This window comes from Rhinolophus sinicus, chromosome 5 (genome assembly GCF_057876585.1).
Source record: "Rhinolophus sinicus isolate RSI-liver-muscle chromosome 5, RSI-T2T, whole genome shotgun sequence".
NCBI classification, from domain to species: domain Eukaryota; kingdom Metazoa; phylum Chordata; class Mammalia; order Chiroptera; family Rhinolophidae; genus Rhinolophus; species Rhinolophus sinicus.
The window spans coordinates 76,614,228-76,632,089 of record NC_142505.1 but is presented as its reverse complement, the minus strand read 5'-3'; the positions used below and the strand labels follow the sequence as shown (position 1 = coordinate 76,632,089).

The window sequence follows — 17,862 nt, the reverse complement described above, 5'->3', positions numbered from 1 at the left end:
TATATAAGTCTTATATTAAAATAAGACTGGGTTTTATATTAATTTTTGCTCCAAAAGTCGCATTAGAGCTGATGGTCCGCCTAGGTCTTATTTTTGGGGAAACACAGTATAAGACCAGGTCTTATTTTCGGGGAGACACAGTGAGTGCTAAAGACTTAACAGTGAACCAAACAGTCAAAGAGCCTGCTCTCCAGGAACTTACAATCTAGCAAAAGAAGAGAGACTAAGCATAGGTGGACAAATAAATGCATAAAGTCAAGTGGTAAATGAAAGCTGCAGTGAGGTAAGGGAGCGAGGAGGGCTAGGGGCAAAGCTGGATGAAGTCAGAGACAGCCTCTCAATAGGTCATGTTTAAGCTGAGACCTGAAGGACATGAGGGAATACACCATGTAGGTATTTGGGGAAGAGCATTCCCAGCACCGGGCACAGCCAGTGCTAAGCCCCTGGTGTGGGAGGGTGGCATGAGGGAGGGAGAGCGAGCAAGCCGTGTGCACGGAGTAGGGTGGGTAAGGGAGAGACAGGCCAGAGACGGCGCAGAGGTGTGGCAGGAGCCCGCGCTACAGGGCCTGGTAGGTTTCCGGCAAGGCTTGGGTGTTATTCTGAGCAAGACGGAATGTTACAGGGGAGGGGGATTTGAGAAGAGGAGAAACATAATCACGATGATGCCTGTGGTTTCTCATAGAGGACAGGTTGGGGAGGCCCGGTGGGATCACGGGGCAATCTGCATGTTCCAGCCGTTACTCAGGTGATTATGGAGCTTGAGCCAAAGGTGACAGAGGTGGCAGTGCTAAGAAAGCATTGCATTCTGGACCTATTTTGAAGGTAAAGGTGAAACTATTTTTAATGTGTTGGGTGAGGGTTGAGAGGATAGGGAGAAAAAGAGCAGTTAAAGATAGTTTTTGGTCTAAGGAAATAAAGCAAGGGCACTGCTATTTTTGAACAGCGTGAGCATAACTAAGAGGTGAGATTGAGAGTTGATGTTGGACTTGTATGTTTGAGATGTACATTAGCCAACCAAGTAGAGCTAGGTAGTTGGCAGCATAAGTCCAGAGGTCCAGGAAGAGGCCTGAGCTAAGACATAAATGTGGGAATTGTAAACATGTGAACTATAGTTAATGCCACAGGTTTGGATGAGGTTAACACAGGGAGTGGATTTTAGAAAAGTCATCCACGAGTGAACCCTGCAGGATCCGGCAATATCAGTCACTGGGGTGGGATGGAGGGAGAACCAAGGAATAGTCAACACAGCGTCAGAGGATGTCCCAAGTTCAAATAAAATGATAGCAGGAGATCAGTTTCATAACTGAGGAGTCAATATGGACCGTGGTGAGAACACGGCCAGCTTTGGTGAGGACTAAAGCCGGAAGGTTGAGAGCTGAGGAAGCAAGGAAAGTGTAGGGAACTCTTTCAGAAGTCTGGCCAGTGACTGAGGTTGTAAACGATGGTGACGAGGAGAGGAACAAAGTAACATGCAAGAGTGGAAGAATATGGGCTGGACGCCGCTGACTGAGACGGCCTCAAAGGGAGTTCCAGCCTCGGGAGAAGTGGGAGGCGGTGAAAGATGAAAGGAGTGTTAAGTGAAGAGTTGGTGAGGTGGGAAGGTTTGGGCCAAGTCCTGTGACTCCAAAGGATTCTAAGTGAGGGAAGGAAGGGACAGAGGGACCCAGAGATGGAGGAAAGGAGGATGAAGAGGATAGATGGCAGCCTATCTCCTTTACAGGAAGAAATCTGTCCTCAAGGGGAAAGAGATGCCAGCCAGCTGTGCGAGTGGGTGTCAGCAGTGAACGTCAGGCATCGCTACATCTACGTGGCCCAGCCGGCCCTGAGCAGGGTCCTCGTGGTCGACGTTCAAGCCCAGAAAGTCCTCCAGGTACGTCTGTCCACGAGAGCGAGGGGACTGTGAGTCCTGGGGCACAACGTGCCACATTCTCCTTGGCTTTCTGCACACCCCCTGGCTGCTATGAGAGGTGGTCAGGCTGGAGGGGGGAAGAAGCGAAGAAGATTCGTGTACAGTGTTTCACCAAGCCTTTAGTGCCTACGAGGTGCCAAGCACTGTTCTAGGTACTTGAAAAACAGCTAACATGAGCCATGCAGTCCTAGAACTTATTCTATTTGGGGAGACAGATCATAAATCAGAATTCTGGGGAGATCAAATAGTAAGAGCTATTTTACTAGAGGTGAAATGTGGCAGGAACTGGAAGATGATTTTAGATTGGCCTCGCTCTAGAGGTGAACAGAATCTGAGATTTAAATATCCAGCAGGGGCGACCCAGAACGGGGGTGGGGGGAGGCCAGTGGGACGGGAACACAGGTACCTGGGGGGAGAGTGGGATATGGTGAAGTAGGGTATAAACAAAGTGCAGTGAGCTGGAGAGCCACGAAAGGGTTTCAATCAGGGGAGGGACGTAATGTGACTTGTATTTCTAAAGAATCAATCTGGCTACTGGATGTTAGAGTAGGGATGTGGTCACTGAAATAAGCCAGGCAAGAGAAGATGACAGCAGTGGAGGTGCTGAGAAGTGATCAGATTCTTGATATATTTCAAACGTGGATCCCAAAAGATTTCTGCGGCTTTGGATGGAAGGTTTGAGAGAGGAATAAAGTGTGTTTGCTCATTTGTTTTAACTTCAACTTGTAGCATGGTGGTACCATTTACTGTGTGGTGGGCTGAATCATGGCCCCTACGATACCCCATCCTAATTCCCAGAACCTGTGAATGTCACCTCATGTGGCAAAAGGGACTCAGCAGATGTGAGTAAATTAAGGATTTTTAAGTGGGGAGTTATCCTAGATTGTCTGGGTTATCCCTAAATGCAAGCAAAAGTACCCTTATAAGAGAGAGGCAGGGAGAAATTTGGCTCCATAGAAGAAGGAGGTGAGGTGAGGACTGAGGCAGTATGCTGCACGTACTTGAGACAGAGATATGTGTGTACACACACACACCTCATGTAAGCTTTAGATAAACAGGCCTGGAGTCAAAGGAGAAGTCTAGGCTGGCGATGTCAGTGGCGGATCATCACTGTGTGAAATCCAGAGAACATCACTGAGAGACGAGGTCAAGTTTAGAGCCCTCCAGCACAACAATCAGGAAGGACAGTGAAAGCTAATGAGGAGCAGCTGAAAGATAGGAAGCAACTTAGGAGAAGGGTGTATTTCAGAAGCCAAAGTGTTTTAAGGGAGAGTTAGTGGTCAGTGATGTCCAGTGTTGCTGAGAGCATTTGTATGTTATGAACACTGACTGTTGGATTTGGTACATGGATCACCTTGGCAGGAGCAGAGAGGAAGGTGGGTAACAGGAATACAAGCCTGTCAGAGGGGATCCACGTTAGAACGGTAGCTGAGGAAATGGAGATGGTGGATATAGACAACCATTTTGAGGGGGTTTGCTCTAAAGGTGACTGACTACAAGTAGACAAATGAGTCAGTAGCTGGAAGAGGATGCCAAGGGAACTTTATTTTTAGAACAGGTGACATTGAAATATTCTGCTGCCACATTCTCTCTTGCCTCTTCTTGTGGGACTCTGTTTAAAAAAAAATGACCTTTCCATTTTATTGCACATCTTTTATTTTCCATTTCTTTTTGGCTCTTTATGCTTCAATTTGAATACGTTCTATCCACCTTTCAGTTCACTAATTCTATATTGTGTGTCTAATATGGATTTAACAAACATTTATTGAGTTCTTCAGGTATTACATTTTTCACTTTAGAATTTCTACTTAGCTCCAAATTACCTTTTCATGGATCACCTGTAGGTCTGTTTCTATTGTCTTTATGTTCATTCAGTCATATAGTCTATATCTTGAAATACCTAGTAATTTTTTGAATGTCAAACATTCCATATAAACTATAATAAAGACTTTAGATGACTCTCATCCACCAGCAAGGGTTTACCCTTTCCTCTGCTAAGCAGAGGGAGAATAAATCATTTTAGTTAAGTACTGAGTTGAATCAAAGCTGAGTTGAAGTTTTAGTAAGGCTTCGCTCCTGGTCCTAGAGTAAAGCCTTCAGGGATTTTAACTGAGAATCTAGTGTGTTCTTTTCAGGAGTTTTTGCCTCTCAGTATATTGAGACTGTGGAAGAGGGCTGACATTTGGGGTATCTGGAGGAGAATGTGTAGTCAAGAGGAGTTTAAAAAGAGAGAGTGTACAAGAAACTAGAGATAGTGTCAAGATGGTGTGTTAAGAAACTCGGGGTAGAGGGAGATCGTGTCAGATCATAAAGCCTTTGGTAAGTGGAGGGAAGCATGCGGGAAGCCGGGAGACGGTAGGTACGAGGAAGAGTAGCTGTAGACAAAGGACCTGGGTATGTGAAGTGTTGGAAAGTAGTGACAGCCTCTACTTGAGACATCAGAGGATGGGAAGTTTTCATTAGAGCAAGAAAATAAAAGGAGACTTCGAAGATGGTGATGAATGGAGAAGAAATATATTTCATCGGGGTGTTTGGGTAAAAATCAAGAGATCAGTTGTGTAAATGTTAATGTCATCAACAGAGGACTGAGTTCTGAAGTTATTAGAGTACAGTGGGTTATGTAAAGCCATGGCATTGGATGCGCTCACCAGGGAAAGAGAGAAGGTCAAACATGAAGGTCTGGGACATGCCAACATTTAGAAGTCAGGATGAGGACGAGAAGGTAGGTGGAAGGCTGAGTGAAGAAAATGTCTCTGGAAGGGAAGAGTTAATCATGTGGAATCTTGCTAAAAGGTCAAGTAAGAGGAGGGTCACAGAGATGACCCTGAGTGTGACACGCAGCTAGAACAGTTCATTGGAGTGATGAAGACACACACATAGATTCAGGGACTCCATAGGTTTTTAGAGACATTTTGATCAATGGAGTTTTCCCCCTAAGACCACAAAGGCTAGAATATGGTGCGTTGAAGTTGAAATTTCAGAAATTATACTGACAAGATACAGGTTATGGTGGCTGAGGTGCAGAGGAAGAAAGGATCCTTGAAACCAAGAAGGAACTGAGAACGCAGAGCTTTGGATGAAGTGTCCCCATGGATTTGAAGGCACCAAACTTGGGAACCAAGTGAGTGGTAGAGAAGACAGTGAGCCATGTGTTAATGTCTTGAGTGAACAGAGGGATTGGCTAGGCCATTTGGCCAATCACAAGACGAGCAGAAGTCATAGTCCAATGGCATGAGTATCATAGAACAGAGTTTTAGAACTTATAATGGAGTCTTATAAGAAATGCGAGAGACAAGTCTATTTGACAGGGCCACAGGGAATAGCAGTTTCCATTACAGCATAAGACTCGAGTCTGCCTGCTGCTGTAGTCTGAGTTCCAGAAGCTCCAGCTGAAGGATGTACAAGGTAGAGACTGTGCGAAGGTAAGGTGATAATGGCCAGTCTGAGAGTCAGTTTCGGAAGAGCCAAGGGGAAGGGCCCACTCACCAGAATCTGGGCCTCAGAGTAGCCTGGGGAAGGATGCTGAGGCTTCCAGAGCCCAAAGGGCATCCAGGAAAAGTGATGGGTGTGTCCTCAGCTGATTATTCAGTGGAAAACGTAAAGCCTCTGTGTTTAGGCTTTTGCCAAGATGCTCTGGGTTTCCTTTAAGTAAAACAGGAAGTTTTTAAAAGGGAGAAATTACTGACAACCAAGTGTATGCCTCTGAAGATAGACCCAGAAGGGAGCCCTGGGTTCCCAAACGGCCTTGTTGCCAAGCCTGCCGGGGTGGCCTTCTACTCACCCAGGAGTGATGGCCACGTGCACAAAGCCCAGCGATGACCATTGTGCAGGCCTCTACAACAACATGACCAACTTGTCACCATTTTTTTTCAAGTCCATAGGTGTGGACCCTCTGCCAGCTAAGCTGTCCTATGACAAGTCACATGACCAAGTGTGGGTGCTGAGCTGGGGGGATGTGCACAGGTCCCAGCCAAGCCTCCAGGTACGTTGAATACGTGGGGGCCGACACCTACCCACAGGAAAGGCCTCTCTCCCTGTCTAACAAATGTCTCCTGCTTCCCTTGGTGGCTAATCACATGTATCCAAAGTCTGTCCATAAAGCCTTGAGGAGAGAGTAGAAAACAGCTTCCGGCCAATTCCCCTCACAGACAATCAGCGAGGCCTGCTGTTAAAGACAGTAGTATTGAGGATGGATACGATTCTGATGTTGTGACAGCCAGAATGGGGCTCCTGGGCCCCACCCCACAGCACCTGCCTCGCCTGAGCCAGGAGCTGCTGAGGCCAAACAGCAGTGAAGCCCTGGAGTCCAGGCTTTCTTCCCCTTGGGCTGGGCGGGCTGGAGAATAATGTGGAAGCAAGCACTAGCTGCTGGCCAATAACGAAGGGGGAGGGAAAGAAGCTACAGCAATTATGTCCATAAATGGAAGCACATTTCCAGAGTGCTTACAGTTGCTAGGGCACAGAGAAGTTACGTAATTTGTCCATGGTCTGGCTCTGCAGCCCACACCTCAGCCACTGTGGGAAGAGCTTGGGCCCCGAGGTCTGAGGAACTCCTCCCTCGACCACCCGTGTTGAGTGTGTCTGGCTCAGCCTTTCTCAGCACGGATGCACGAGAGGATTGCACGGTACAAAAAGTGATTTCAATCCTGTTTTCTCAATTCTCCCAAAGATGGTGCAAGAACCATTCTACATGCACAGAAAAGTTAATTCATTACACACAATGGATGCCTCGGATTTTAGGATTTAATTCATTCTCTCTCAGAACCCCAGCTGAGAAAGGCTGCCCATGGAGCCAAGTTCACCCTGGTAAGAGGTCAGGGACACGCCGGTCTAGAGAAGCTTCTTCCCAAGGACTGACCACCTCCCTGCCGTCCGCTGCAGTGCTGCGCCACTGAGGGACGGGGACACTACTTCATGTCCTGTAAACTAAGACTGTTGTCACTCGATGGACACATCAACCCGTCCTGGGCCCCAGGGAGCAGACAAATAATAGCAGCCCATTTGAGAATCTAGGAGCCAGAATAAAGGTCACTCAAAACAGGGTATAAGCTCAGAAAAATAGTATTATTATTGCTCCCTCCTCTGGAAGCTCTAAGAAAGCGCTTAAGGAAATTCGAGGGGCGGGGGCCCCGAAAAAAAGATTTTTCTGGAACCAAAAATGAACACAAATGATTTCCTAATTTTAAACTACAATAGGTAGGTTGAAAACTGCATGGTTTTTACTGAGACCCAACATAGTTACCTGACAGATGAGAGCAAGAAAATTTCAAATTGCAGAACAAATACATGAAGAGATTAAGACTTGAAGTCCCTGAAGTTCAGAAAGAGAAAAGGTCACCATTGGAATGGAGTCAAACATATAAATTTGTAATAAAATTTCCGAGCTAAAAACTTTATCAGGAAAATTGAAAGGGATCTACAAGTTCATGGCTAGACTGATGAGGAATGACACATCTCTGCCCTTCTTGGTAAAGGAATAAAACGGAACGCTTACAAGGCAGAAAGAACGTTACCTGTAAAAGAAACACAAGATGGGCCTTGAACTTCTCACTTGCGACAGGAGCTGGAAGACCATGGAATCACATCTACGTGCTACTTAGATAAAAGGGCTGAAATCAAGAATCCCATTCCCAGCCAAGATATCATTCACCTGTCAGGACAAAGAAAGCTATAAGGATATTCGAGAATTAGGAGAGCATATCACTCATGTGCCCAATCTAAAGAACACGTTTGAGGAACCAGATCAGAGACACCAAGATGGAAAAAGACAGAGGAGACAGCAGTAAGTAATGAACCTAGGGAGGAAGGTGTGAAATTAGAAGTGAGATGGATGAGGAGAAACTATGTGGTAATGTGTAAGTGCTAAATAAGGATGTTTGAATTAGGGGAGACACACTGGACGAGAAATCCTGATACCAGGCTATAACTAAAGAGAAATTATTTCAGTAAAAAAATGAGAGTACGGCGTGGAGGAAAAGGAGGGAGTAATACTCAAAAATGTCATCTTGCTGGGATAAGAGAGGATATACAGAATGTCATTTGAAATTAATAGCTGAGAACTGAATATCTCATTATTCCAAATGTGACAAATTTAATTGTTCTATTAAAAGCAGAGACGATCAGATTGGGTTTAAAAAAAAAAACACTAGCATATATAAACCAAAGTGATAATAAAAGATTAAATTTAAAGGGGTGGAAATAGTGAGACTAGAGAAACAAAAAAATATGTACAAGTGTTAATATTAATACCAGACAAGATAGAATTTAAGGTTACAAGCACTAACCAGCATAAGGACAGACATTATGTGACAACAAGCAGCCACTAGATATCAAACAACATGACAACTAAATACACAAAACAAGAGTGATTAAAAACACAAAGGGAACTTGATTAAAAATGCACTTGATACAAAACAATGACATGGGAAAATTTACTATGAATAAGGAGCTTGGTTTAACAAATATATAGAAAACCTCTCCTCTGCCAAATAGAATTTTTTCTTTCACATGTTCACATATAGATTAAGTGTATCAGTAATCACAAAGAAAACTTTAACAAATTTTGTAAAAGATGTTAGAGGCTACATTAGCTAATAGTTAGAAATAATTAAAATGTGACCTAATAGAAAACACTCCTAGATAGCTATTGGATCAAAGATGAAATTAAAAGGGAAATTACAACTGTGTCAAAAGCAATTGAAAAAGAGACCATTTTACATCAAAACCTATGGGATACGGCGAAAGCTGTACACAAGGAATATTTGTGTCTTAAAAGCCTGCAAAGGAAGTATTTGTGTTAAGAATTTAGAAGAACAAAGTGACTGGTGAGAAGCAATTAATAAAATGACTGAAATTAATAGAAACAAAACAATAAAAGAACAAATAGAGAAACATAACTTCTTCACGGGCCTGATAAAAGAATAAAAAGACAAAGTGAAAAACAATAAAGGTATGACTACAGATACAGGAGGATGAAAATAACTGTAAAAGAATCCTACATTGCAACTCTGGGGTGGAAAATTTAAGAAGAAATGGATGATTGTTTACCAAATGTGGGGGAAAAAACAAACTGGCCTAAGAAACAGAAAACTTGGAATAGAACAATTATCTTAGGAAAGATTTTTTAAAAGATTAAAGATCTACCATAGAAAAATGTACAGCTGAGTTTTCTCAAACCTTCAAAATATAATTTTAATGTTATTTGAACTATCCCAGGCCATGGGCGAAAAGTGTACAGCTCCTTCATTTGTTTAAATAGCCAGTATAATTGTAATTACAAAAACTGATTAGTCTAATAGTCTTATTTTTTTATATACTATTTTTAATCTCACAAATGAAGAATCAAAATACTAATCAGGGTATTAGAAATAGAGCATGGCATCTAATTGCTCGAGCAGGGAACAAATTCCCAGATGTAAGGATGGTTCATTCCCAGGAAATCAGTCAACATTATACATAAGACAAAAATTAAAACAGGAAAGAAAAAAAAAACTATGATGTCTTCAATAAATACTGAAAGGGCATTTAATTAAATATAGCAGACATTCTTAATAAAAAAAATTTTTAAAGAAACAACTAAAATTAAGACTAGAAGGAAACTTTTTAAATATAATGAAGACTATTTCCCAGAAATCAAGAGCAAATTTTGCCTAAATGACAAAACACCAGAAGTATTTTAATTAATATCAGGAATTAGACCATGATGTCCACCATCACTATAATTGGCAAATCTAGGAAACGCACTATGACAGGAAAATGAAATAGATTGAATAAGCCTACCTTCATCGCTGTGGGCCAGGGTAAAGGAAACTTGCCAAGGCTGCTCCCAGAAAAGTCAGTGGCACAGCCTTTGTGGTAAGTAGTTTGGAATGGAAATGAAAAGCTTTAAAACAGTGCTTTCTGATCCAGCAACTTCTCAGAACTTACCCAAAGGCCATGACCATTGCTATGGACAAAGCTGTAGCTACACCATTATGTGTTACTGCATTGCTTATATTTGCAAAACATTAAAAAACAATATCCTAAAGTTTCTAAATATCCAACACTGTGCTATGACTATAGTTTCTGTAATGGAGGCCTATCCCCCACGAGGCCCTCCCCCAGCAACCAGGGTTTAAACCTTCTGTATCTTCTCTAATCCTGCCCAGCACGCTCTTGCCCACCTACTCCCAGGCCCAGCTTTTAGCTGCCTCTTAGCCAGTCCCACTAGATGCCTTGTCCCCTGTCCTTCCCCAAGTGTCACTTCTTAGCTGGCTTGTCCACCCTCTGAGGGAGATACTCAGTCTTCCTTACCCCATGCTGACTCAAATGACATCCGACATCCAGATACATATGTACATCTCCTGCACCACGCCCAACAAATTTGAGGCCTTCGACAGTTACTTTGGGTGCCCAGTGATGTGCTAGTACACAGGCCAAGGAAGGAACTCGTGACGCAGAGCAATGGGGCTGACTTGCCCTCAGCAGTTCAATGGCCCATGGTACTGCGTTTTGATGAAGTAACCTCTGAATATAGGGTGCCAGAGTGGTGAAGCGTGAATGACACTGACCGCTGACAGCCTGTAATTTTCCATCTCTATTATAAGCTAAAATGACAGGCCTGCTATCAAGCAATGATTGCTTGGCTTCTTGGAATTCTCGGGCATTTTCCCCTAGACTCTCTATGATCCAGTTTCCAAATGCAGATATTTTCTTCATGCCCAGTTCTCTGAGGTTTGCTCCATGGACTTGCCATGGAAGTGTCTTGGGCCATTTTTTTTTTTTTTAATCAGAGGAAAATAACCTAATGTCACTTGAGAACTTTAGAGCTTCCCCAAGATTGAAAATGACAGCCCTTCATCATTCCAATCCAGCATTCTGCCTGCTGAGCCCCCAGGGAAGTGTGATTTGGAAAAGACTCAGGCCTCAAACCCGTCTGAGGAGGCAGCCCCAGTTCAGAAAACGTATCCAGATCTCCAAGCCTTGGGAGTCAGAGTCCACACCTCAGAATGCAGACATTTGCGTCCTTCCTTCTATGTACACGGCCACAGTATCAAGATCAGGAGAAGGGTCTCACGGCCCTGCTCAGCATCTAGCCTCTGACTCCGGTCCTGCTCACTGGGTCGGAGCTTGTCCTTGGGGCCCTCAAGCCAAAACTGCCCACAGGCTGGCCACGCTCCTCACCTGGCTGCAGGCCGGCCACCTCTGTGGGCAATGGCCTGGGACTTGGAGGCTGATGAGCACATGCAGAAGGCAAGGGGACACCGGCTGTCTGACTCTGTGTCTCCAGCCTGCCCAGGAGCCAGGTCCCGGTAGCTGATGGACAGAAGCCCAGGTGGACCCCAGGGGCTTTCTGGCAGAACCTCTAGGCCACTCTCTTGTCCTCTCTAACCTCAGACATCACTCCGCTCTCTGTTCTGCACTGCCAGCATGCTGTCCCCGACACAGACACAGCAGGGACACACACCAGGGAATGGCTCAAGTCACCTCCTGAGTCCACAGGGGAAAAAATGGAACCTCCAGTCAAACACAGGCTGCCCTGCTCTGTCAGTACGAATTTGTACCAAACGCAGGGCCTGATTCTTTACTTCTCACAGCAAGTTCCCTTTGTGAAACTGGAACTTCTCCCCGGCATTCTAATTGCAAGGTCTCCAATGGCATCCCCGCAGGATGCGTACTTTCTCTAATAAGTTATGGAGTCCCAGCTCCCTGAGAATGCCTCTGTGAGCAGTACATGACAGACTCACAACAGACTGGCCCAGTGTCTGGCATCAAAGGAAAATAAAGGACCAGTAAGCAATTCCACCATTTGACATTTTCATTATTTAAAAGCTCTCGCCTTTTGCCAGGGTGGCCTAGGAGTTGGTAGGTGGGCTTCCCTGTTGTAGGGGAGGTTGTCTCTCAGCAGGTGATGTTTTAGTTCTGGGGACCTACCTCAGAAGGTCCCGGCACGTCCCCACTCTGCCATCATGGCGGCTGACAAGGTGCAGCAGGTCAGGCCTAACCGAGCAGGAGGGAGTGATTCAGGCATTCACGCCGGTCCCACCACTTCCTCTCCCAGGAAGGCTGGGTCCCTGCCTGTGACATTCTAGAGCAGCTTCCACTCTGTTCCCACCGCCTCCCCAACACTGTGGCTTGTCCATCACACCTCTGCAGCAGCCGCTCTGCTGGGGGTCTCCACCCCAGCATGCACAGGTCTCCAGCCCCCCACGTGGATGGGCCCTCACCAGGACTCTTGCTCTGTGTTGTAGGTGATCACGGAAGCCAGCACTGGCCAGGGCCAGCACCTTATCCGCACACCTTTTGCAGGAATGGACGATTTCTTCATTCCCCCAACAAACCTTATCATCAACCACATCAGGTGAGACAAACCGGCACGGCCCTACAGCACTCTATGCTCCAGCTGTGCCCTGTGTGGGCCACCTTCACCCAGGGTGGGACCTGCTCCTGTCTCTGTCTCCCCCACTCTGCCTGGGCTGGCTTTGCACCCCATCGGGAAGGGGCAGAGAAATGGGTCCATTCCTAGTCCTTGTTAAATGTCAGGATGGCACTCAGGTGCTGATGCCCTCAGGGACCAAGTGAGGTCAGGGAGTCTCAGCCTCAAGATCCTCACCAGAGGAAAGGAGGAAACAGCAGTGATTAATTGAGCACCCTCTCCTTGCTAGAAAACTAGCAGTGGTGGTCACAAACCTATTTTACAGATGAGGAAACTGAGACTCAGAGAAGTTAAGGTACTGGCCAAGATCACACAGCCAGGAATTGGCAGAGTCAGACCAAATGCAAAGCCAGGTCTCCTTTCAGTGCCCCATTCTGCCTTGTTCTCTGCTAACCACAGCCCATATTTCCTCTCAGAGCCCCCAGAGCAGCCATGCAGGGGGGGGGCACAGGAAATGAGGCCTCCTGGATGCCTGGTTTGTCACCATCCAAAAGAATATCCTCATAATAACAGCCATGGCCTCAGCTGCAAACCTCATCCCTGCCTGCCCAGTCCCCCTCCTTATTCATTTCAGAGCACCCCCACACCTTTGTAAAGTTGCCACTGCCAGAAGACTAAGCCTGCCCTTTATAAATATAGTCATCAAGACTCAAGTGTCATGTGGCACTATGTATGCCTTCCTTTAATTTCACATTAAACACCTTTCTCCAGAAAGAAATGACTCACTGTTGCAAGCTGATACTGGACCTGTAAAAACAAGGCTCGCCCATTTATCGTTGCCCAAAGAGGAAAATAACAACCTTAGCCCCCCCACCACCACCCCCCGCCCCACTGTCACTGCAGAGAGTGCTTGGGGAAGAGCCTCTAACCCCTTCAGAGCCCTGAATTCAGCTGGGAGTCAGGCAAATTCACTCAGCAGTGCCTGTGTGTGGCTTTCACATTAAAGTTCCTTGTAACAAAGAGTGGGCTTTAAGGATGCTTTAAAGTGGGCATTTTCCCCACTCTGAGGCAGTTACTGAAGAGCAAATTGTGGAGGAGGTTTTCTCCATTCTCACAAGCGGATGCAGTGCCACATTTAGGAGAGACTCTCAAGTTCGAAGTGAAGTGCAGCCAGGCCTTTGAGCAGCTTGCAAAGACCCCCAACCAGGAATTTCAGGAAGTTCAAATGTGAGCTGCTATCACCTGCTGAGCTCTCCACCAAAGCGTCCTCTTAAACATTCCCAACAGCCCTCCAAAGGAACTACCCTCTTCAGCTTCACAGAGGTTCCAACGGGCAAGCACCTTGCCCCAGGCTCTGCACCTAGCAGGGCACTCAGACCACGTCTTCTGGCTCCAAAGGGAAAGGCCCTGTCAGCCCGCTGCCCATGTTCCCTCCCAGCAGCATCACCCAGGCAGCCAGAGAAGAGGCGGCCCTTTCCTGTTCCTCTCAGGGAGAGGGAGCGCTGATAGGAAACCTGGGCTTGCTTCCTGGCCTCTGCGTCCTACATTCAGACTTGCCAGTTGGTCCAAAAAACTGCTAGGATGTAGGCTCTCCTGCCTCGTCCTCACAGTGGGCATGGTCCTTTCCGTCCAGGCACAGGCCCACCACTGCCCAGCCGCTACACGGCCTCCGAGAGGCTGATGCAAAGGCATCCCAAAGGGAGACACTGCTGGAGGAACCTTTACCCTCCTCCTCTGCCATTTCTAAAGAGAAGTGCCTGTCACCAGGAGAGCATTTGTAAATCACTGCGTCTGGTTTGAGGTCCTAGATGAGCCACTTATGAAGCCATCCCCTGCAGAAGGGTAGATCTTATCGATAGGCTATTAGATCATTGACAAAGGGGAAGAGAAAGGCTGCAATCCTGCACGAGGTACAAAGGAGGGACCCCCAACCCCAAGAGGCCTCCCGAGCTCTCACCTCCGTTCTTCCCCTTCTTCCCCTCCCAGGTTCGGCTTCGTCTTCAACAAGTCTGTTCCCGCGGTTCACAAAGTCGACCTGGAAACACTGATGCTCCTCAAGACCATCGGCCTGCGGAGGCACGGCTGCCTGCCCCAGGCCATGGCCCACACGCACCTGGGCGGCTACTTCTTCGTCCAGTGCCGACAGGACGGGGCCTCTCCCGCGGCTCCACAGCTGCTAATCGACAGTGTCACGGACTCCGTGGTCGGCCCCAACAGCGATGTGACGGGCACCCCACACACGTCCCCGGACGGGCGCTTCGTGGTCAGCGCATCCGCCGCCAGCCGCCAGCTGTATGTGCAGGAGGTCACGCTGCGCGGGGAGATGCGGACCCTGTACCACCGGCGAGTAAGCCAGGGCATCTCAGACGTGGCCTTCCAGCGCTCCTTCACCCAAAGCAACCAGTACTACGTGTACGCCACGCTGGAGGCCCAGCCGGCGCTGCTCTTCCTGGAGCTGTCCACGGGGAAGATGGGCGTGCTGCAGGACCTCAAGGGGCCGCCCACGGGCCCCGCGCGGCCCTGGGGAGGCCCCCGCAGGATCGTGAGGGACAGCGGGCTGTTTGGACAGTACCTCCTCACCCCAGCCCAAGAGTCACTGTTTCTCATCAACGGGCGACAAAACGCACTGCGGTGTGAGGTGTCCGGCATCAAGGGGGGGACCACAGTGGTGTGGGTGGGCGAGGTATGAAGGAGGCCGGCACAGAGCCCGGGCCACAGAGCCCCCACTTCATCCTGTCACCGCAGCCCCAAGCAGGCGCTTTGTACATTTTTACAGACAAAAGCAAAAACCTGTACTCGCTTTGTGGTTCAACACTGGTCTCCTTGCAAGTTTCCTAATCTAAGGTATGCGCTGCTAAACCAGACTGGGGTTGTTTTCGTTAGGAAGTATGAGGTATGCCTTGAGCTACGATGAGAACCCATGCTGCTGTGTAAAGGAGTCATTTCTGTGCCCAGCTACACACCATGTTACCTGGGGACGCCGTGGGACGGAGAGCTCGTGCTTTCCAGGCAGACACTTCCGTCGGTTGCCTTCACGTACTCATTCTCCTTTACCGCCAGATCCAGCCAGATTTCACCCTGATGGAGTGGCCTGAAACCAGACCTGGAGACTCGGGCCCACCAGGAGCAGGGGCTTCCCCTCCTGGCACAAGAGCCACATCTGTCCTCGCTCTGCACCTTTTTTCTCCTTTGCAGCTGCTTCTTGCTTTTCTTTCCATTTGACTTGTTGTAAGCCTGAGAGAGAGCCAACAAGACTATTGCATCTTGGGGGAATGGGGAAATCACTCACTTTATTTTGGAAATTTTGATTAAAAACTAATTTTTTATAATCTCAAATGCTAGTAAGCAGAAAGACACTCTCCGAGGTTCAGCTCTCTTCTTCCCTGCCTTAGGCCAAGGTCTGAGAGTCACCACTCCACATCCCACAGCCAGAAAGAACAAGGGTCATCAGAGAATAACAGTCCTCCATACCACTGATACCCCTAAGCACAGATCAGGCCACCCCATTGGTAAAGACTCCATTCTGGGTTGGGACCCCAAGAGACCACAACGAACCCTGCGTGCCTGCTTTTCACCACCAAAGGGGGATATTTAGTAGCCAGATTCAGGGCAGTCTGAGCTTGCCTGGCAAAGTGTGAGTAGCCTGCAGAATAGTGACCTCCAGGCTCAATGCAGGAACCCCCAGAACACAAGTGGGGTCCAGGCGGCTTCCTTAGGCGATCCCCTTTAAAAACTAGTTTCTTTTCTGCCTGTGGCCCTTGCACTCAGCTCTCGTGCCCCCAGCCTCTGCATCATCACAGAACAGTCAGTACAGTTAAGTGTTTGCAGTAAATGTTTCGTCTTACACACAGGCCTCTCTTTTCCCCTTCATATGCACTTTAAAACGCAGAATCCGAAGGATGCAGCTGGTTATTACCCTGCTGAATTATTCCCAAATGTCTCAGTCTGTGGTGGGCTCTCAGAAGTATAACCCAACCAGCCCTGTAAAGACTTCCTGTGTCCGAGAATCTCAGGAAGGAAGAGGCTCCCTTGGGCTCTCAGAACACCCCTTACGTTCTCATTCACATCAGTAGCCAAATCCCTCTGGTATGCTTTCTGGCTTGAATGCCATCTGGTGTTGGCAGAGGTAGTCCCATCACAGATACCTTAGCTAGGTTAGGCCTTTCACCTGCCAACACGGGCATGATTTTCCTGTGCTGCTGAGGAATGGGCCCCTTTCAGGGAAAGGAAGACACAGACCCTGCTCACTCTACATACACACAGCTCCCTTTCACTCCCACCTGACTGCCCAACCTGCCTGCCCCCCCCATATACACACACACACACACACACACACACACACACACACACACACACCGTTCCCTGAGGTCAGCCAGTCTTCTCATCTGTCTCGTGTGTCTTAGTCCACCAAACGCCGGTTCCCTACAACTCCCACGAGTGTGCCTAGAAGTGTACATTCACACGTTAGGTTTTTTAAAAGGTTAAATATGTAGATATAGATTGAAGAAACTGACTTCAAAAGCCTAATATTCAGTTTCACAATAGCTAGGATGGATGGTTAACACATCTCACCCTTTCTTTTTATTCCTGCCTCAATCTCTTGACACATTTACTTCCAAACTCCCCCTTTTATCACTGAAATTTTCCAACTTTCATGAACTTCACCCTTTGGAAAAATCATCTAAATTGTGGCAGCCCCTGACAGAAAAAGTCTCTGAACCCAACTGAGGAAGAGCCTGCCGACGGCCAGACCCGAACGTTGGTCCCTCTGGTTGCAGGATTCCTCAGTAAAAGACCAATCTCATCCCAACTGGCCTTTCAAACTGGGAGTGACTTCTGTGGCATCTGCTCCTTTCCCACAACTCCCTCCATTTCTAAGTGCACCTGAAAAGTATATCTGCCTCTCACTGTGCTCGCTGTGCAGTCACGAGAGACGGCCAGCTTTGTACTCGCTGCCCTCATGCCAGACACTATTGAATCGGAGCAGAGAATCACAGACCTGAAATTATGAAATTTTCAAAATCACAAGGGCCAGAGGGTCAGTGTTTTTTCAGCACTACAACCAACAGAACGCCTTGCGTGGGAGGCAGGGGAAAGGCTGGCCCCAAAAGAGGCTCACGGAACACAGTTTGAAAGCTGCTGGGGTAAGAAGTCATCACGACAGGTGGGCTTTGAAGCAAACCCAGCCAGTAATCCTAAAGGACACAAAAGATCAGCTAATTACCACTATTTCCCATTAAAGAGGTATTCCTTTCACCAAAAGAATCACCAAAAAAGCCGCTTACATAATGAACAACTTCAACATTATTGAATTTTGAAATAAAATGCATTTCACAAAAATTCAACACCGACTTTATTTTTCCAGAATAACAAGCACACAGTCTACACCTGTGTTGACATTAAGGCTTTGAAATGAAGGCCCTCATTCTCCTGCCCAAGTGAGCAGAGCCCCGCAGGGAGGTTTTGTGTCCAAAAGCCCATCTGCCCACAGACTGGTCGCGGGAAGAGGGATGTGTCTGTTTCTATACCATTGCGTGGACTTTCTGCATAAGCAGGCCTGCGCATAAACCACACCCAAGGTGGCAAATGCCAGCCCCAG

At 47.3% G+C, this 17,862-nt stretch overlaps 1 protein-coding gene across 2 annotated transcripts in view; it reads left to right on the top strand.

The window, feature by feature from the left end:
* FSTL4 (follistatin like 4) overlaps positions 1-17,608 on the top strand; it is a 365,854-nt gene extending 348,246 nt beyond the window's left edge. The window contains exons 13-16 of one of the 2 annotated variants that reach the window (XM_074313508.2): positions 1,721-1,870; positions 5,784-5,891; positions 12,139-12,248; positions 14,250-17,608. In XM_074313508.2, coding sequence (XP_074169609.2) covers positions 1,721-1,870; positions 5,784-5,891; positions 12,139-12,248; positions 14,250-14,952 — 1,071 coding nt within the window. In that variant the 3' untranslated portion in view covers positions 14,953-17,608. The remainder of the gene's footprint in view (positions 1-1,720; positions 1,871-5,783; positions 5,892-12,138; positions 12,249-14,249) is intronic. The other variant, XM_074313507.2, reaches the window with a different exon arrangement.
* Positions 17,609-17,862: the final 254 nt, after the last annotated feature.